The following is a 19,524-nucleotide window of genomic DNA, read 5'->3' on the forward strand; positions in this document are numbered from 1 at the left end:
TGATATTTTAGCAGCGACATCTATCGTAGCTTTTTTATCAAAAAATTCAGCCAATCGCAATGAACGTGTATCGTAAGCAAAGTAGCTTTTGATTTTCAAGTCGATTAAAATTCAAATAAAAATAAATGTAAATTTTATTTTGTATGGTAAATCGATCTTAATAAGCATTTTAATCGAGCAGAGACCGGTTAATTGATCAATTAGCTGCTTTCTAAAACCGCTATAAAGAATTTGATACGCTTCCTTCCCTCGCTTCCTGGACTTAGACAACAGTATTCGAGTTCCCCAGACTTTAATCATTCCAACATATAAGTAAAATTTCTACATCACATTATATCATATACAGTAAAACCTGCAAAGTTGGACACTAGCTCAAATTGGACAAAATGTTCTGTACCAAAATAATTCATTTTTATGTTTTTATAAATATAATTCTTTATAATATGGACACTTGCGTAACTCGGACAAAAAGTGCTGAACCGCAGGAGTCCAGCTTAGACAGGCTTTACTGTACTTTTTGTAATCATGGAATGATGTCATGAAAACCACCAAATCACACGAATTTTCGGTATTTTTATATCAATGCGGAGTTATTAATACAAAAATTTAATTAAACGCAAGTACCAAATACTTTGCGATTAATCGGTCTTGGCATCGGCCAGTATTGCCCAAAAAATTCAGCAAATTCAATTCTTTGTACTTTTTTCGAATATAATACAAAAATTGCGAAAACTTTATTTAAGTAAAACGACTCGACTAAATGTTACCACAATTATTTTAACTATGTATGTATGTAATTGCTCATATATAAGAACAGCCTAAGTTGATAGAAAAAAAAATATTTTGAATATAAATTAGCTTTAATGTTCATTACATTATGAAATATTAATGTAGTAGTATTTATATAAATTCCTCATTTTATTTTCCATATTTACAAGTACTAAAATATAAAATATAATAACTAAATTACTTTATAAATGATATATATACAAATATATACATATAATATAATAATATATAATCAACCGTCAAGCATGTCAATAATATTCTTCACAATATCTGTTATTTGCTTCAAGGAAATCGCAACTGGATGGAAATTTCGGCGAATTCGTGGTGCCAATGCGAAAGCATCAGATACAATAGTATTAATCGCCACTTACATTGCATAGAAATATTAATATTACCACTCTCACCCGACGTTATCGCCGATGCAGAGTACTCGCCTGCAAGTAGGAGCAACAAATTAAAAATAAAATACAGTTTAGAAGAATGCATATGACAATTTCGTGGTAGTTATGCTTTTAATTCTATGGCGCAATATTTTAATTGTTTCAGTACGATATACATATATAATATTGAATCCTGAATGCTTACAGTTAAACTTACTAAGTAACTTACATTTCTCTTAATAAGTAATACTGAACAGTTTTGCAGCGATCTTGTATGTCCTTTAAATAAACTTCGCTTCAGCCGTAGAATTCATCATTCTCTTGACATTTCATTATATTTCTAAAATGTGCTAAATGCTAAAACTGAATTAGATCGTCTTTTCCCCAAACAATGTACAGCGTTAAAGCTGTAAACATAGAATTTATACACAAATGTTACGACTCGACGCTTGCCATAATGCACCATTGTAGTGTGCATGTACATTGTAGGTACATATGTGTGGTTTTCTATCTCACTTCGCGTTGAAAAACTTCATATACATTTTTATACTCTTGCAACATGTTCACCCAATGTTTGTTTATATCACTAAAGTGATTAGGGTGACGAGTAGAGTTGAAATCCGGATGTCTATCCGTCTGTCCGTGTAAGCGATAGCTAAGAAACTACTCGACCAATTTCAACAAAATTTGGTTCGTAACATTTCCTTGGCATCCCTATAGCATAGTTTAAAGGAAATCGGTTTACAACCACGCCTACTTACCTTATAACACAATTTTGAAGACCATTTAATTCGTTCACTTAGCAATCTGTAAATTAAGCACCAGTGGTGATATCGGAACAAAACTTTACACACATATTGCGTTTCTAGTGTGACATCACCCATCTTAAAATCATCGAAATTGAACTCAAAACATATCAACACCTCAGTGCTTGTGACCTTCTTTTACCGAAAATATACATACTTAAATCTCTTAAATATTCTAAATAAATTCAAAGGATATCTACTTGAGTGCATCTGTGCCAAAAATGAACAAAATCGTGTCCATACATACAAACTATATGATGATGATTCTAGTGGACTTTATGGCGAATATGTGGGTCAAATTGTGAAATATTAAAAAAATTACACCAATGTCTATCGAACAATGTGACAAATAGGTAATAGCTAATATCGTTTTTACATGACAGCATCGTTAAGGAAGTGTTAGATTTCCAATAACCTTCTAAATTATTAGTTAATTGGAAGAAATACAGTCACGTCACAAAACATACATACAAGACACAAGACACTTTATAACGAATGGCCAATACTGACACACGGTCACCATTGCTTCAAGAGATCAGAAACATTCATGCCGCCCGTCGTTAGTCGGTGTTAATGACATATTTTGTTCGTATTATGTAAATTAAATTATTTATAGAGTGGTGATAAAACAATTTAATTTAATTTTTCATTGATTGTCAGAAAATAAATTAATAATTGGACATCATATGCATACATACAAAATAATGGGATTTTTTGACAAAAATATTAATTCATTAGTCCACATTATTGTTGTCGCCTTTAAAATAGTTACTTCTTCCGATCGAACACGTACAATGAATGTTCTGAATTTTCAAAACCCTTTCAATAAATTTTGCAGCGCTTTAGCGTTTACTATATCACCAATAGAGTACATATGTACATACTTTTTATATTAACTAAATTAGAATTAAACTTTTATATAGGAAAGTAAACCTATTAATGTGTAAATAGAAGAGAATATACCATTGAGAACGTGAAGAACAACTGTTTTAGGAGCACTGTTGGATGGGCTGCAGGTGTAATTGCCAGAGTCTTTTTTCTTCACCGATGGTATTATTAAAGATGCAGTCTGCAATTAAATTTGAAAAAATAAACATTACACTAGATATGTGAGAGACGGGGTCAAAGTACAATGTATTATAACAATATTAGCATACCACAGCAATGACTTTTGATATATAGTATGTACAATATATGTTTACAAATTGTGAGAAATTGGCACCGTTAGGTGAAAAACTATTACATATATCCTTAATAAAATACCCTCATTATAAATTACACATGCCTATTCATTATTTTGGAATGTAAAAGTAGTTAGACCATAGTATACAAACGTCTTTCAAGTATGTAAATGTAAACTTTAATAATCAGAATTATAAAAGAAACTTACCGTTACTTGTCGTACCTCCACTGCTGCCAATAGTGTACTCGTTGTCGTTATTGTCAATGTAGTTGGCGGACAATGAGTAGTGCTTACTTTGGTTGGCACTGGTGTTGATATGGTGACCACTGCCGCCGCCGTGGTGGGGAGCTGTGAGAAAGTGGCGTTGCCAAAGTTGCCAGTGCCAAATTCAAACCTATCGTGGTTATCCAATAAATCGTCCACGACGTCTGTCCCTAATCTAGAGAGTGGTAAATTGGTTGCCGATTCTCCGTCTCTAGTTGTCGCGTGAACTACCGGCGTGTTTTTTCCCGCAGTTCCAAAGTCGATAGAAGTGTCATCAACTGTTGTTGTGGCATTTGCTGAAGAGACTGTAGCAGATCCTGTTGGCGGATTAATTGTTGTTGTACTTTCTACATTATTCATTGTTGCTGTCGTTGTTATTGTGGGTGTACTCTTTGTTGAGGTTGTTATATCTGAAGTCGTTGAGAAATCAGATATAGGTAATTCGACGCGTTCGATTTCCGTGCGCCATCCCCTCCGGCTATGCAAATAAATCTGCTTCTGATTATGGAACCAATTAATAAAAACTGGCGGGTCCAGTGCCTGAGTAATAATGCAACGTAGTTTCACTTCACTGCCAGTTGTGACATGTTGGGTGGACTCCCCAATTAATTCCGTTTTCGGTTCTACACCAATGAACAGGCGGCGACGACAGTGTGCAGCGGTTGTTGCAATCAAAAAGTTCAATAGTGTAGGAGGGAGAATAATTAAAGCGCAACCAACCGTTAAACATCGGATATATTAGTTGTGATTTAATGCGTGTTTGAATGTTTTCGAGCAGTGAATATTTGGTAGCAGGTTTTCGATTTTTTATTTTGTGAAATTTATTCGTTCCGATGAGAAATGTTTGCAGGATAATAAAGGGGTATTGTACAGGAAATTAAGATTATAGAAATTCAGTTAATACAATTTAGCATATTATCATTATTATAAGAACATATGTATAGATATATATCTATATTTTCTATATTTTAGGTTAAGCCAAGCTGTAAGGCATTATATATAGAATATTATTAACGACCTGGTGTCATGAAATTTATAATAATAAATGGTAATAAATGTTCGGTTATAATATTAAATATTGTTGTATGCCAAGGTTGCGGTAAAAATTAATATTATAATTTCATATCGTTTCTTTAGGTATCTTTTCAATATAGAAGTTTTCATAGGCGTGAATTTTAGTTGAAACATTGTAGTAAAATAATTAAATAATAGTAAAATAATCCTATTTTATTTTAGTGCAAGTTTTCAAAGTGGTAGCTTTTCTTTTAAATGGATCCTGACAAATCAGAAAATATACGGATTTCTTTGTACAGTGCTACTTACCCACTACTCTAAGTGAGACGATGGCACTCGACTTTGGTTCTGTAGATACCTGGCATTCGTAAGTACCTTCATCTTTAAGTTGAACATATTTGATTTGTAGTGACCAACGTTCAGGATTCGGTGTGAAAATTGGCTGAAATCTCTGGTCAGAAATGAAAGTCGTTTGATCGACTGTTAAAATGTGTCCATCGCGAACTCGTAACCAGGATATCGGGTTTTTCACAATCTGCTTCACCTATTCACCGAAATATACAACAACATATGTGTAATAACACTATACGGCGAAATGGACTTTGGCTGGGTATTGGGGGAACTAAGTTTTTCCGGAAGCTTGAGACATACATAAATAAAAGAAGTGCATTCTCCGATTTTCAAAGTTAGCCTAAGAAAATATACATATGATTTTTTCAAATAATTATTATTAATTACAGGATAAGTTAGTAACTACCAAACAATCCTAAATATGGAAATAATCTACATTTTCTTCTTAATTCTATGGGGTATAAGTTTTTTCAGCCCAGCTTATATGATGAAAATCAGAGAATGCACGTTTTTACTCAAGCTCCCGGTGTCAAGTGTTGTTCAGTGGAATTGATCGCATATTATTTAAAATATGTAAGTATATATTGAAGATGAACACACTTTTCTTAGCTCTATTCAGGGGATGATTTTTTAAATATTTGATATTCTACGAATATAAGTCAAAATTAGCTCATACGTGTGCTACCTCTCTTCATATCGGAGATTTTTAAAATATGATCATTCCTTATCTACTGTGTAAAAAGCGCATTAACAAGGACATTTTCCCTGGTATGACCGGGTTCTATTAATATATTTAAATAACGGAAATGTTGGGAATTGCTAATGAATCAATAATCGGACAAAATACTTTTTATCTTCAAAGTGCTTATAGTTAAGCAAATGTTAAACTCCCCTAATATGCAAATTGCAAACTTATTTATAGCAGAAAATTCAACAAATACATATAAACAAGTACAAATACGAGTATATGTACACAAACTTATAAATTGGACTTACATTACACGGGAGATAGGCATGTGTACCTGCCTGACTAATCACCGACCGGTAGTCGTCGATTAAAGGGGTTGGCAGTTGTGTAGTTGTATGTAGTGGTCGCTTCGTCGTGGATTTCATTGTTTTTAGTGATACCGTTGGAATCGACGACTCAATTGTTGTGATGTTTACAACTTTCTGCCCAACAGCTGTTTTTCCTACTTCCATTGTTGTGTCCGGATAAGGCATATAGGTAGTTGTTAAAAGTGTCAGTAGAGCGTTCGAACTTCGCGATGCATTAGTTTTACTGTGTACTATTTGGTTCGAAAACGTTGTGAACCGTCTTATGTTGGTATCTTTGTCGATCAAATGCTCGTAGTTTTCGGTCTGTGGCATCACTTCCTGCACTCTAATAGGTGCGATTGTTGTTAAATTAAATTGTTGCTGCCGTACTTGACGAGTTCGTTGTTGACGTAATTTTCTCATCGACTGTTTTTGCTGTTTCATCGGCATATTGCTATTATTTAAGTCGTAGTCATTGCGGTGCCGGTTTTCTCTCTGAGCCTCAGATCGCACATAAAGAGTAGTGTGACGTTGATTATTACTACAAATATGTCTACTGTCACGTTCATCTACAATACCGTTGTTGTGATCATCTTTTTTCATCAAATACTTCTTATTGTAGTCGTAATGGTAATTACATTTGATATTGTCAATGTCGTGCTCTCTGGAGGGGTATTGACCACTAGTCATGTTTTGCTGATTCTGATGTGCGTATTTCTGATTTGTACCAGTTATTGAAAATAATTGTATCTCTTGTTGCGGTGTGATAATGGTAGATGACCGAGCCGATGGGACACTTACCCCTGAAATTAAGGTTTCTGTTACTAATATATTCCTTATGGTAATTATTGCTTTTAGTGCCGTTTTCGTTGTTGACTCTATGGCCTTCGAGAAATCACCTGTTTTGGTAGTTCCTTCTGAATATTTTCGCCCAACACTCATACTAGTTATCCCTGTCACATTCAATACTCCTTTTGTTCGCTTTGTTACCACCTCAACTTTCGTTATTGATTGCGTTGAGTTTTCTCTTAATAATTTGGCTTTTGCTGATGCCGTAGTTGTTTTTATAGATCTCATAGTGGACAACTCAGCATCCTCAGATGTTTTATTTAAGTTTCCTTGGACATCTTGAATGGAATATTTCTCTTTTGCATGTTGGTTCTTAGTTTTAAGTATTATATCCCAACTCAGTTGATTCGGTAGTGTCGGCACTATCGTCGATTTCTCCAAATTTAGTGAGTCGAAACTCGTTTGCATAGAACTTTCTTTATTTGTTCGATATGTTTTCAAATTATCAGCCTCTGTATTTATTTGCATAGTAGCTGATACTACTGTTTTTAACACCAATGGTATTGTCATATCTGTCACGGCTTTGGTAGACGTCACTGCTACTCTCTCCATAACATTCAACGTCGAACCTGTGATATGATAAATGTATTCGAGTATTTTCTACCAATGAAATAAAAACCAATATATATTTGTCAGTTAATAAATGACATAAAACGAATTGGTAGAGGACTGATTGAAGTTAGAAATACTTTTACCAATGACCAAATCGGCTGAAATTGAAAATTTTTTTATGCTGAATTTATAGAGAATTAAAAGGATTTCTTTCATATTAGAAGACTCAACTGCAAGTATGGTTGTATTATGGTAACATACTCGTCTGGATTTTTTTCTGGGGAAAGGATAGGTCCGATTCACAGAGTAATAGGTGGCATGTTTGCAAGTTTAGAAAAAACATACTAGAGGGATGCTTTAGTTCGCCAATACTCTATATACAGTAATTCCCGCTTAAGTGCACCCTCTGAATATGCAATACTTTTGAGACACTTAAGCGGGAAAGGCACTTAAATGAATCCCGCTTAAGTGCCTCGAGGTACTTACCAAGCTTTTTCTCAAATATTTCAATCTAATATTTTTTTAGAATGAAAATCACATTTATTTATTATTAATAACAAAAATACTTATTAAATTTTTTTTTCAAAAAAAAAAAAACATTACAAATCTATTTATATATTCCTTTTGACAATTCTCAGCGCATTAAATGTCACAAATATGAAAAGGCACTTAAAAGAGGAAAATTGCAAACAATTTTGTATTTGTGGCAGGCATTTAAGCGGAAAAGGCACTTAAGTGGGGAATTTTATATGTCAATTTAGAGAAAAAACAACGATGCCGCAAAATATGGTCACTTAAGCGGGAAAGGCACTTAGACCGCAAAATATGGTCACTTAAACGGGAAAGGCACTTTTACGTTAAATTACAGTGTAAAATTAGAAATTCGAAAATTATTGATAAAAACTGTCGAATAGATTCGACGTTAGCGGTATAATGAAATATTAAAAGGATATTTTGTTCTATGGTTTGGTTCTTGAAGTAAACAACACCATAGACAAATAAAAAAAACGTTCAAACATTAGAAAATTGTGTTTAATTTCATAAATACTATTTCTTACTTACCTGGAATGGTTGTTAAAACACCGAATAGAATCAACCAGTTGGAAATATTCATATTTTTCAAGACAATTAAAACTTTATATTGGTTATGCGGAAACATGGAGTAATCAATGTCTGCTGCTGTATTTATACACCACATTTGTACATTTATATATTTTCCAGGGAAATTCAGAAACTCTTAGGGGAATGTGTAATATTTCCACTTTCATATACTTCTTCATCACAAATTAACTTATTCTGATTACACTTTACATTTCGTTGCTTGGTTATTGACATAATGGTGAAAGTGTGCATATTATTTGTTTTGTTTGACTGCACTTTGACTGTGTACCTTCAAAACTTGGTCTAGAAACCTTGAAAAATGACAATGGAGAGTTGTATGAGTTTACACTATTAAACTTGTTCGTTGCTGATTTCGCGAACTTTGTGAAAATTGGAATTGATGCTATTATTTAATAATTAATTTGACTGAATTTTTTAATTCTTTAAATTCATTCACTTTGATTTGAAATGTTTCATTCATATAGTTTAGTATGTGGTCCACTTCATTTCTTCCGAAAGTTATGCTTAATTATTTATTGAAGCGTATCTCTACCGCTGAAGTCAACTGAAAGCAAATTTATTTGTGTATGTGGAAGCGTTGTTGATCCTACTAGTATACTATGCAATAATCTGTTTATATTTTCATTGTTTTTTTTTGAAAATTATAATTTCAAATGTTTTTGAAAATAACATTCTCTAATTGGCTTTCTTTCGGGTGCTTAATGGAAATTGTATCAAAAATTTTTTTAGTATTGTATAATAAAATAATTAATACAACTACATATGTATAAATGTACACATTTCAGATTAATCTTTTACGTTTTTTCAGTAGCTAGTTATGTTAACTGTTTTAGGTTCTAAGTTCAGTACGCGTAAAATCTAATAACGCTGCAAACTATGATCGAATAAAATAATCGGCAATATTTTTTCTCTTCGATTAGGGGACTTTAATTAATTAATACGCTTAGTTCATACTATGTATGATGTTATATTTACATTAATTGCTTCCTCTATTCTCATTTCGAACGTGGACTACGTTTCTATCGGTCGTCCGGACCAACGTGTCGTATGAGCAACCCCAAAACAAGCGAATTATAAATTAGTATTTTCGCACGTACACAACAGCTAGTTGCTATCACAATCTTCTGTTTAAATATTTCGATATGACAAGGACTGTGTATTAACGCGCGCAACGATGTATAAACGCGAGATTCTCCTCGTTGACTGATAATAATATTCAACTGTAGCTTCACTGGTGCCCGCATTTTATACTCTTTTCAAAGCTGTTAGCACTGAACGAGTATATCTGGAATTTTAGTTCATTGACAGTGAGAAGGAAAACCAAAATACTCCTAGCGTACGTTATGCTGTAGATATTTCACTACAATTTTCATTCTGTAAAGGGTTTAACATAAGAGAACTCTACAGTGTTTAACTTTTACGTGAATGTTAAATTAAAGTCGAATAAAAATCGTAAACAGCACTACAACACCAAATTTGTTAAATAATTAAAATTATAAACTACGTATAACTTGAATTTGATTCCAATGCTGATGAAGAAAATCACGTTAGTAGTTCTATAAAGCAAAACCGGTAATGAAAATATTACCACTAATGATTATTGAATTAATAAAAAGTAAAGTTAGTTTACATATCCGTGAAGAAGTTTTTGGTGCGGTACCATTTTAAGTTGCTTTAATTATTTTGTGTACTATTTTAATAACATGTGTATAACACGTCTCACTGTCTTGTGCCTCTTACTGTTACATAACAGCAAAGATGCGTTCAACAAATTCAAGCTATAACCGACACAACCAAACGAAACAAAAAACAAATAAAAATTAAACATACATACATACACCTGCGATGGTCTCCGTAAAAGCATCACCCACATTGCAGATATCACAAATCGAGATCAGGTTATGTATCTACATGTATGTCTATAGTGTGAAATACAACAATATTTTAGATGGCACGATTTCATTAAAAAGGTTATGCAATTTATCTTTGTGAAATTCTGAAAATGGATGAGGTTAAAAATATTGTAACCCAACCTAAACGGAAGATATTTTGCATTTGCTCTAAATCTAAAGCCATAAGGAATTGACATTTTAATCAATTTCGAAGTTTCCACTTAACGTATCGATCAGAAATAACTCACACAAAGAATAATTCCAAAAATCAATAATAATAATCATTGATTTACTTGAATTTAATAACAAAAGCTCAAAATAACTTCGTAGTTATTCAAATTTTGAATATTGTTTTTTTTCGGAACACCAAATAAGAAAAAAGGTCCTTAATTAAAGGATTTATTAAATACTCACACTTTCCAAACCAGTTCATTTTTTACAAACTGTTGCGTCTTTTATAAATCTATTGACCATACGAAGATGACCTAATACTTGTTGGTAGGCTCCTCCTTTGTGAGATAACGTCATATAACACAGATGCTCTCCGAAGCTTTAAGCATAAGTGTAAATGCGTGATTTAGCCAATTTTAGTTCATTACATGTTTTATTACTCACTTTGTGAAATATAAAGAAAATATTAGGTATATAAAAGGTAAAATTGTTACGGTGGCATGACTACTAAAGTTGGTACACAGTATATTGCGTTCATAGAAGCATTTTATAGATATTTCGAATGTTGAAAGACAAAAATCGCTAACTTTGAGACCGGGATACTCATTCTAGATAGTGCATGTTGGTTAAAATGTTGGCAGAATGCATATGCTTCAACAGAGGAATGTGGATAATATCTGCTGCCTCACATAAAATGTTAGAAATCTTAGTAACTTCTTTAAAGGTAAACATTTATCAAGAACGTTGACAAATGTAGGAACTTCCGAATAAAGATTCTAAAATTCTTAAAAATACTCTGACCTTTTTGTCAGACACATATGCATAAGTATGTATGTATACATTCAGCCATCACAAAACTGTTTTCATTCGAACGGCATACCAATGAAAAGAAAATCTAAATATTTTAATAATGCACAAACATTCAAGGCTAAATGTTGCAAAATGCCTGATGACAACGGCAAATAATTAAGATAAGAGTTGTTTTATCTTAACGCAACACCCACCTTCGCACATATTTGAAAAATTATCTGCGTAAGCCAGAACGCACTTGTATTATTGTTGCAAGTTAAGGATGTTGGATTCGCCTTGGCACAAAAGCACAGTTTCGCGCACACTGTCAGGTTGACAGTTTTCTGGTTTCAACTGGTCAAACTGAACGCGAAAGAGTGGCAATAACTCAGAGGATGAGGGGCCATAACTCAGGAGATACAACAAATACTGTTCACATATATTAGTTATATACTTTAGCAATGTCTTGCTCTGCTATTCAAGGAAAATATCATCAGTATTTGATTTTACTATGACTCCAAATTCGCGCAATAAAGAGTCAGGGTTACCCCGAGGCTATATAATTGGAACCCAGGTACTATATTTGATGATACTTTGATAATTACAATTCAGTTCTAGAGAAACTTTGTTGAAAAATTAACAAAGCAAATTCAAACAGAAATCGGCAGAGCAAATCCAATAAAATAAAGAGGTGTTTTCATTACAGGACACTTGTGACAACAGCACGACATGCGACAGTTTGCTTATTGAATATTATTGTGTGTCCGCTTGTAAAGCGTTTACGAATAAGGATAACTGAATAGCATTTACCATCTTGTTGTGGGGAGTGTGTTCAGACCCTTTCTTGCCAGTGATTTAGTATTTGACATCGAAATATGAATTGACATAGAAGTAGTTAAACCTCCGAAATTTATTCGAAAATACATGTAACAAGTCGACAAATAAATGAACTCGACAATTAAATGAGTTCAACATTACATTAGCTCTCAGAAACAATTAAAACTCACACATTTTGAAAGCTGACTGTCGTGCCTCATGAGAATTTATTAAAGAATTCATTAAAGAAAAAGTGTATATTTGTCATTTGTTATAAATGTTTGGATTAAGAAAGACTCTCCTTCTCTTGTTTTCTCCTTCGTTTGTTTAAATTATCTTTTTTGGTTCTAATTTTTTGTTTATCTCCCCTTATTTTTCTTTAGTTACCACTTAGGTCCTCAGAATTTTTTTTGAAATAAAGTATGAATAAATTATTATTTATCAATGTCTGCCATTTTATTAAAAGTATATAATTGGCTAAGAAAAGCTTCAATATGACCCTCCCAGTTTGTAAATTGCTCATACACTATTGACATGGACGAACAAACAATAAAACAATCGTTTTGTCAGTTGCCTGTATTCAATTTCTATTTGAATATTGCAATTTGATTTCTTCTCACGTAGTATTGACAAACTATTACAGAATTTGTGATACGCTTCCAATCCCACGCTATATCTAAGCACAGCTGTTGTTAACTGAAATTTGTTGATTGATGTTAAAAACGTTCAAATCACTTAAGAAAAAGGTGCTAAGCGCGGTAGCAGTGCGTGGAAGCTACTATAATTTACCCACTTTTTTATGAAGAATGAAATCCTGATAAAATTAGAAAGACAAGGTAAAACGTTTTTATATTTTTATGCTCTTGCTCTTACAAGTCACGTTACTGATTGTAATGGCATTAACTACGAGCCTCTTGACTGATTTGAACTAATCTGATCTCAGTTGTCTATAAACATTATTCATTCGAGAAGAATTGGGTTCCTATTTTCTGCTAGCTCCCATATTCAGTTAAAAATACAGACTCGTACGAAAATGTTAGTTAGACTAGGAAATTAATACATATGTACTTGATATACGACATGAAGAAAATAATTAATAGCCTCTCTGTCACAACAGACAAAAATGAATTATGCGCATGCCCTACCGCTCTTTGAACACTACTTCGCTCATACGTCTTACATTAGAGAAAATGTTAAATAAAATTTAACAAATAACATTTCCCTTGCAAATCCTATAAAAACGTTACATTACCGTATAGCATTCTTCAAGAAACTATTAAATTTGTATGCGCAAGAGATATTATTTTTAAGCTTCTATTATCACATAACAACTGAAAACCCTATTTACGTGTTACACTTCAGGTAACTATGAGAGAATAAATATGCGCTCATGTAATACTTCTAGACATACGTAGCTAAGCGAATATGTTAGTACTCGCACCCTAGTGATTAGTGCAAACCTAAAAACTGACACACGAGCCTATAATTAGTAGCAAAAGTCCCAAATCAATATTACTTATCCGCTCCAAAAGCTGATCCGAGCGCAAACGAAAAGAGGCAGTGCTAAAGTCAATATATTAATTAAAGCAATTAGCCACACTTCGGAGTAGTGAATAATTCATTACAATTATTATTTAATTATTTTTGGACTTACATATCTACAACATATAAATAATCCCAGGATTTGATTAGCAGTTATAGTATGTATTAGTATTTTAGTAAAAAAGATATTATACCTATGGGATGAGAAAACCGTCGAAAATCTAAATAGTGGCGAAAGAAAGGATATAACAGCAAAGAAACCACGGCAATACAATATTATGAATATTGCAAAAGGGGATATTTACAAAAGTACACAACAAATTGGGATATTATTAAAGTTTCGAGTCAAAAGTAGATATTCTGTTTTTTTTATTGAGTAGCACTAAATGTCAAGGTTCTATTTTTTACGAAATTGTGTAGTTAGAACAATGTAATTGTAAAGTTCCTAAACACAAAAACTATATTCGAGAGGTCTGTAAATATTTCTCTTAGAACGTTTTCTTATTTTGTGAAAAAAAGTTAAGATGTACATAGATATCCCCTTTTGAAAAGTCAGTCCTCAGTTATACATTGATTTTTAATGAATATTTACTTTTTTTAATTTTGATGCGCGATTACTATTGTATAATTATCCATACACACACGCGAATTGTAACAATAATAATTTTAATAGGTAAGGTTAGGCTAAGAAAACACTCACCAAACATTAAAGCTCGAAATTATGCTCTTCATTACACATTTGTAAGCCCGAGTATTTAATTATTTTATCAATCAGATGTATTTCCTTATAACTGTATCAATTTATACAGCACTTTTCATACCAGCCATTAAAGTTTACAAAAATATTTTCTCACGTATATGTGTAGATGTGCAAATAGGACTTTTGTTAGCAGGTGAAGTTAAATAAAAAGTTACCATATTAGTCAAATTGGAGTGAAAAGTTTTTACATTTGTCAAGCAAACATACATTTGTTAAGGACAAAGCTTTTGGGAAGCTTTACCACTTGGAAAATGCATAATACATAATGCATTACTATTAGGAATTCGCATTTATATACCAATTTTTTCAGTTCAAATGCTTTTAAATGTCGTTTGTCTTGCAACTTTTACATGAGTTCCTTCTCTTACCACTTTCGACATATTGCATTTTGTGCTTACGACCTTTATTTGCTTGATGACTTATTTTCGTTACCAGACGTCATCTTGTTTACTTTTGCTTAAAATGTACACTCCTACTTTCCCACATGTCAGATGGCATAACGTTTGTCATTTCGGTTTACTAATGGACTTTAAAATATATTGTTTGAACACAATCCCACTCTTAGGTGTATGTATGTCCGCAATTTCATCTTCCTCCAAGAACGGCCTTACGATTTCGTGGGAGGAGGACTCTATGAAACGCACCCCTACATCTCTTATTAAGGCTCCAGATACCGAAAAATTAAAAACCGATCTACGAATTACCATAGCCCAAAATACAACATACATATAAAAATATTTGTTATTCTAATGAACTTTATTCGAATATATGTACCAATTTGTGAGTTATCTTAAATCAGGTTCTAGAATTTAGACTGTCCTCTAACCCCAATATATATATGAGATCGGCAATAAATCAAAATGATGCCAAGCAACTAACAGGGTTTATTGTTAATACACATACATATATATGATATCAAATACAGTGGAACTTCCATAACTCGAACTTTCGAATTGGCAACAGCGTTTAGAAATGAAATTTCATACAAATTTCCTTCGATAATTCAAACTTCCTTAACTCGAAGTTCTCTGTAACTCGAACTCTTGAATTGGCAATAGAAGTCAAATTTCAAACAAAATTCCTTCCATAAATAGAACTTTCCGATTAGGGTTTTCGATTATTATTCCACAGATCTTTCAATGATATGTCAAGTGCTTCTAGAGAATTGCACTCATCTCATATAAAGAAAAAATAGTCCACTGCTTCCATCATTGAAGGCGTTCATCAACTAATCATAGGCAAATTGGAAAAAGTCACTTTTTCTAATTTTACAATTTTCTGACTTTTCCTCGTGAAAATTATAAAGTTTTTTTTTAAATTTCAAACTTACACTTATCAAAATATTTTAATATAACTTATGGGTCACCGATCTTTAAGTTATAAAATTACAACGAAAAGTGGCATTACTTTATGTATGTATGTATGTATGTATGTATATTAGATTTGCAAAATATGAAACAGAATAATTTCATGCATGAAAAACTTTATTAAAAACATTAAATTTATATAAATAAATGAAAGCAAAATCAGCAATTCGTACAACACATGTTCGGCTATCTTCAAGCTGTCAGCAATGCCATTATTATGTAAGCTCTTTTATATTACAATGTTGAACTTATTTTAAGAAAACATAAAGGAGATAGAGAAACCCAAAGTGAAAACAAGTAAGGAAAGGCTAAGTTCGGGTGCAACCGAACATTTTATACTCTCGCAATTTATTTAGAGATTTACCTATATTTTCGGTGAAAAATTACCCTTAAGCACTGAGTTCTTCATGTTTGATATCAGGGGCCTTGAAAAGTCATGGTTCGATTTTGACAATTTTTCCACAAGTGATGTCACAGCTAAAATACAGTATTTGTGTAAAGTTTTATTTCGCTATCTTTATCGGTTCTTTATGTATACAATATAAAGTGAACGAATCAGAAGGATTCAAAATTGAGTTATATGGGAAGTAGACGTAGTTGTGAACCGATTTCGCCCATATTCCACCAGTGTAATCAGGGTATCAAGAAAATATTATATACCGAATTTCATTGAAATCTGTCGAGTAGTTCCTGAGATATGGTTTTTCCCCCATAAGTGCGTCGTCCATTTTCCATTTTGTAAAAAAATCTCATTGCAGCTTTCTTCTGCCATTTCTTATGTAAAATTTGGTGTTTCTGACGTTTCTCGTTAGTGAGTTAATGCACTTTTAGTCATTTTCAACCTAACCTTTGTATGCGAGGTGGGCGTGGTTATTATCCGATTTCTTTCATTTTTGGACTGCATAAGGAAACGGCTAGAAGAAACGACTGCAGAAAGTTTGGTTTATATAGCTTTATTGGTTTGAAAGATATATGCAAAAAAACCTATTTGGGGGCGGGGTCACGCCCACTTTTCCAAAAAAATTACATTCAAATGTGTCCCTCCCTAATGCGATCCTATGTTCCAAATTTTATTTTCATAAATTTATTTATGGCTTAGTTATAGCTCTTTATGTGTTTTTGGTTATCGCCATTTTGTGGGCGTGCCAGTGGTCCGATTCCGCCCATCTTCGAACTTAACCTTCTTATGGTGCCAAGGAACACGTGTTCCAAGTTTCATTAAGATATCTCAATTTTTACTCAAGTTACAGCTTGCACGGACGGACAGACGGACGGACAGACAGACATCCGGATTTGAATTTTACTCGTCACCCTGATCACTTTGGTATATATAACCCTATATCTAACTCGTTTAGTTTTAGGACTTACAAACAACCGTTATGTGGACAAAACTATAATACTCTCTTTAGCAACTTTTGTTGCGAGAGTATAAAAATGCTAAGCAACAAATGTTTTCCGTATAAAGCACATAATAAACAAATAAGGAAGTGCTAAGTTCGGGTGTCACCGAACATTATATACTTTGCAATTTATTTTCGGCTAAAGTCCATTGGAATAACGAAAGTAATTATATAACCTCATGATCGATTTCTGAGGCCTTGAAAAGTTATAGTCCGATTTCGGTGATTTGTATATAGGCTATGCCGCACTATAAATGCAGTATTTGTGCAAAATTTTGTTCTGATATCTTCATTGCTGCCTATTTTATATATCGTAAAAGGAACGAATCAGATTGACTACAAAATTGTAGTATAGTGAAGGTACACGTGGTTGCTAAGGAAATTGTTTTTACCCATAAGGTGGGGGAGCCACGCCCATTTAAAATTTGTTTTACAAATTTGAACGTAGCCCTTCTGTGGCATTTTTACCATGTGTTTGGTGTCTTTCCTTACTGAATTAAAGCATTTTAGTAGTTTTCAACATAACCTTTGTATGGGCGGTAGGCGTTGTTATAATCCGATCTCCTCCATTTTTAGACTGTATAAGAAAATGGCTAAAGGAAATGGCTGTAGTTTGGTTTATATAGCTTTAGTAGTTTACGAGATATATACATACAAATTAGTAGGGGTCATAACTTCCCCTAACTCCCATATACCTATGTAATTATAGGTTTTCCAAAATATGGTGGGCTTTATCCCGCACATATCGTTTAATATGTGAGATATCTTATCTAGCAAAATTAAGTAATTGTATAGTATTGTATATAGTGTACCTTGATGGTGAAAATGAGTGAAATCGATTTAGGAATTACCTCAGCCCCCATATACTTGGTGATTTTCGTTATTTCAGTAGACTTTAGACTAGATGAAAACAAGTTTAGCACAACCACTATTTTATATGCTAACAGAAGAGTATATTGTAGGCCGACGCCCTATACGGCCTGATCTTACCGATGGCTCATTTGTACGATATTGAAGTACTCTACGAAATGCAGTATTGGACTAAATCATGCCTCTACATTTATTCATTACTCGCAACAATCGTATGTACATATGTGTTTTCTAGTTAGCTTATCAACCGAAATTATTCCAATATACACACACGTATTTGGTATGAATTTCGGATAATTTTGGAGCACTCTCTTATTCATGTGGAGTATATTTTATACGTTTGCATAGAGTACTCACCATATTGGCAGGATTGATGTACGTATTCCTGTATTGTTTGTAAAAAATAATGTATTATAATCCCACAACGAGAATTTATAAATCTTAAAATAGCCCATATTGAAGTTTCTATTAATTGACTCCTTGATAGTGTATTCTCTCCATTAGTTATTGTATGCGCTTCTTGCGAATTTATTCACAGCGACTTCAGAAATGAAAAGCCAACTTGACTGCAAGGAATCGTATCACAAAATAAAGAAAATGGCATCAAATCAAATGTTGAAAACATAACAGGACTCACAAAAACCTCAGCGAAGCTCTGCAAACACTTCAGATAAAATGTAGAATCTGCAACAAAATACCAATCTTGATTGAGTTTGTTAACATCATTAGAATCTCAAAGGCTAGGAACTCCTAAGCCCATTCGTGATAATGAATGACATGTGAATACATCATTATCATATCTAATCAGCGATCCGCTACTCGGCGAATGTCGGACAAATTTTCCAAAGCAGATTTTTCATGGAGCAGACGCATTTCTGTTGTACTCAGAAAGTTACGATTATGATTGCCTCTTTCGTCTTAAATCGATATGAGATCATGCTACCGTAAATATATATAATTGCATCGCTCTTGCTTTTCTGCATTCATTCAGCGCCACTTATAGGCAGCAATAACAAACATTTGGTCAAACACAAGGCAAGGCCACAATAGCCGCTTTTAATGTTTATTTCCCAATGGATGGCACAAGCTTATTCCACTATTGAATTTTTGCATCATTCATTGTACCCGGGTACCTTATGTTTCATAGGGCTCTATAATTATAGTTAACTAACGGTTGTTATACGATATTGCTATTCTTCAATACCATTAATATAACGTACATACATACTGATAAAATATAAATTAAAAACTCAAACTTGCTGGCATACCAACAATATTTCTTTGATGTGAACATTTTGGGAAAAAGTTAAACTACTTATGAAAATATATATTAACCTAAAAATTATGAACAGTTCATATCTTTGACTTAAATTATCTGTATAATTTCATGGAAAAATTTATCACCTTACATAATATGATAGGCAAAATTGGTAATATGTGTGCAGCCAAGTGTATTTTATTTCTTTGTAATGCGAAATGAATGTTCGGTTTCGCTCGTATTTAGCGCTTTCTTATTTATTTATTTTTGGCATTTTACAGTTGTTTGTATTAGCATCCAACTTTCTCCTATTA

General features: G+C 32.9%; 1 protein-coding gene across 3 annotated transcripts; it reads right to left on the reverse strand.

The window, feature by feature from the left end:
- Window positions 1–916: 916 nt before the first annotated feature.
- On the reverse strand, window positions 917–19,485 carry LOC105208465 (uncharacterized). Of its 3 annotated transcripts, none has more exons than XM_054230717.1 (7): window positions 8,286–12,899; window positions 6,722–7,240; window positions 5,784–6,625; window positions 4,746–4,980; window positions 3,366–4,045; window positions 2,939–3,044; window positions 917–1,223 (listed from the first exon to the last, which is right to left on the reverse strand). In XM_054230717.1, the coding sequence occupies exons 1-7, from the start codon at window positions 8,419–8,421 to the stop codon at window positions 1,072–1,074; spliced, it is 2,670 nt and encodes an 889-aa protein (XP_054086692.1). In that variant the 5' UTR covers window positions 8,422–12,899; the 3' UTR covers window positions 917–1,071. The 3 variants fall into 3 exon arrangements, with proteins under 3 accessions (XP_054086692.1, XP_028893542.2, XP_054086698.1); XM_029037709.2 differs by lacking the exon at window positions 8,286–12,899 and adding an exon at window positions 14,256–19,485 and having other exon boundaries at window positions 918–1,223; XM_054230723.1 differs by lacking the exon at window positions 917–1,223 and adding an exon at window positions 1,264–2,871 and having other exon boundaries at window positions 8,286–12,900.
- Between the last annotated feature and the right edge of the window lie 39 nt (window positions 19,486–19,524).

Source organism: Zeugodacus cucurbitae, chromosome 2 (assembly GCF_028554725.1).
Source record: "Zeugodacus cucurbitae isolate PBARC_wt_2022May chromosome 2, idZeuCucr1.2, whole genome shotgun sequence".
NCBI lineage: Eukaryota > Metazoa > Arthropoda > Insecta > Diptera > Tephritidae > Zeugodacus > Zeugodacus cucurbitae.

Excerpts from the sequence above, each read along its gene's own strand:
- LOC105208465 (XM_054230717.1), bottom strand. The coding sequence starts at position 8,421 with ATGTGGTGTATAAATACAGCAGCAGACATTGATTACTCCATGTTTCCG. Across the intron at positions 7,241-8,285 it reads TGTTTTAACAACCATTCCAG|GTTCGACGTTGAATGTTATG; the intron begins GTAAGTAAGAAA and ends ATCATATCACAG. Across the intron at positions 6,626-6,721 it reads AGAAGGAACTACCAAAACAG|GGGTAAGTGTCCCATCGGCT; the intron begins GTGATTTCTCGA and ends CCTTAATTTCAG.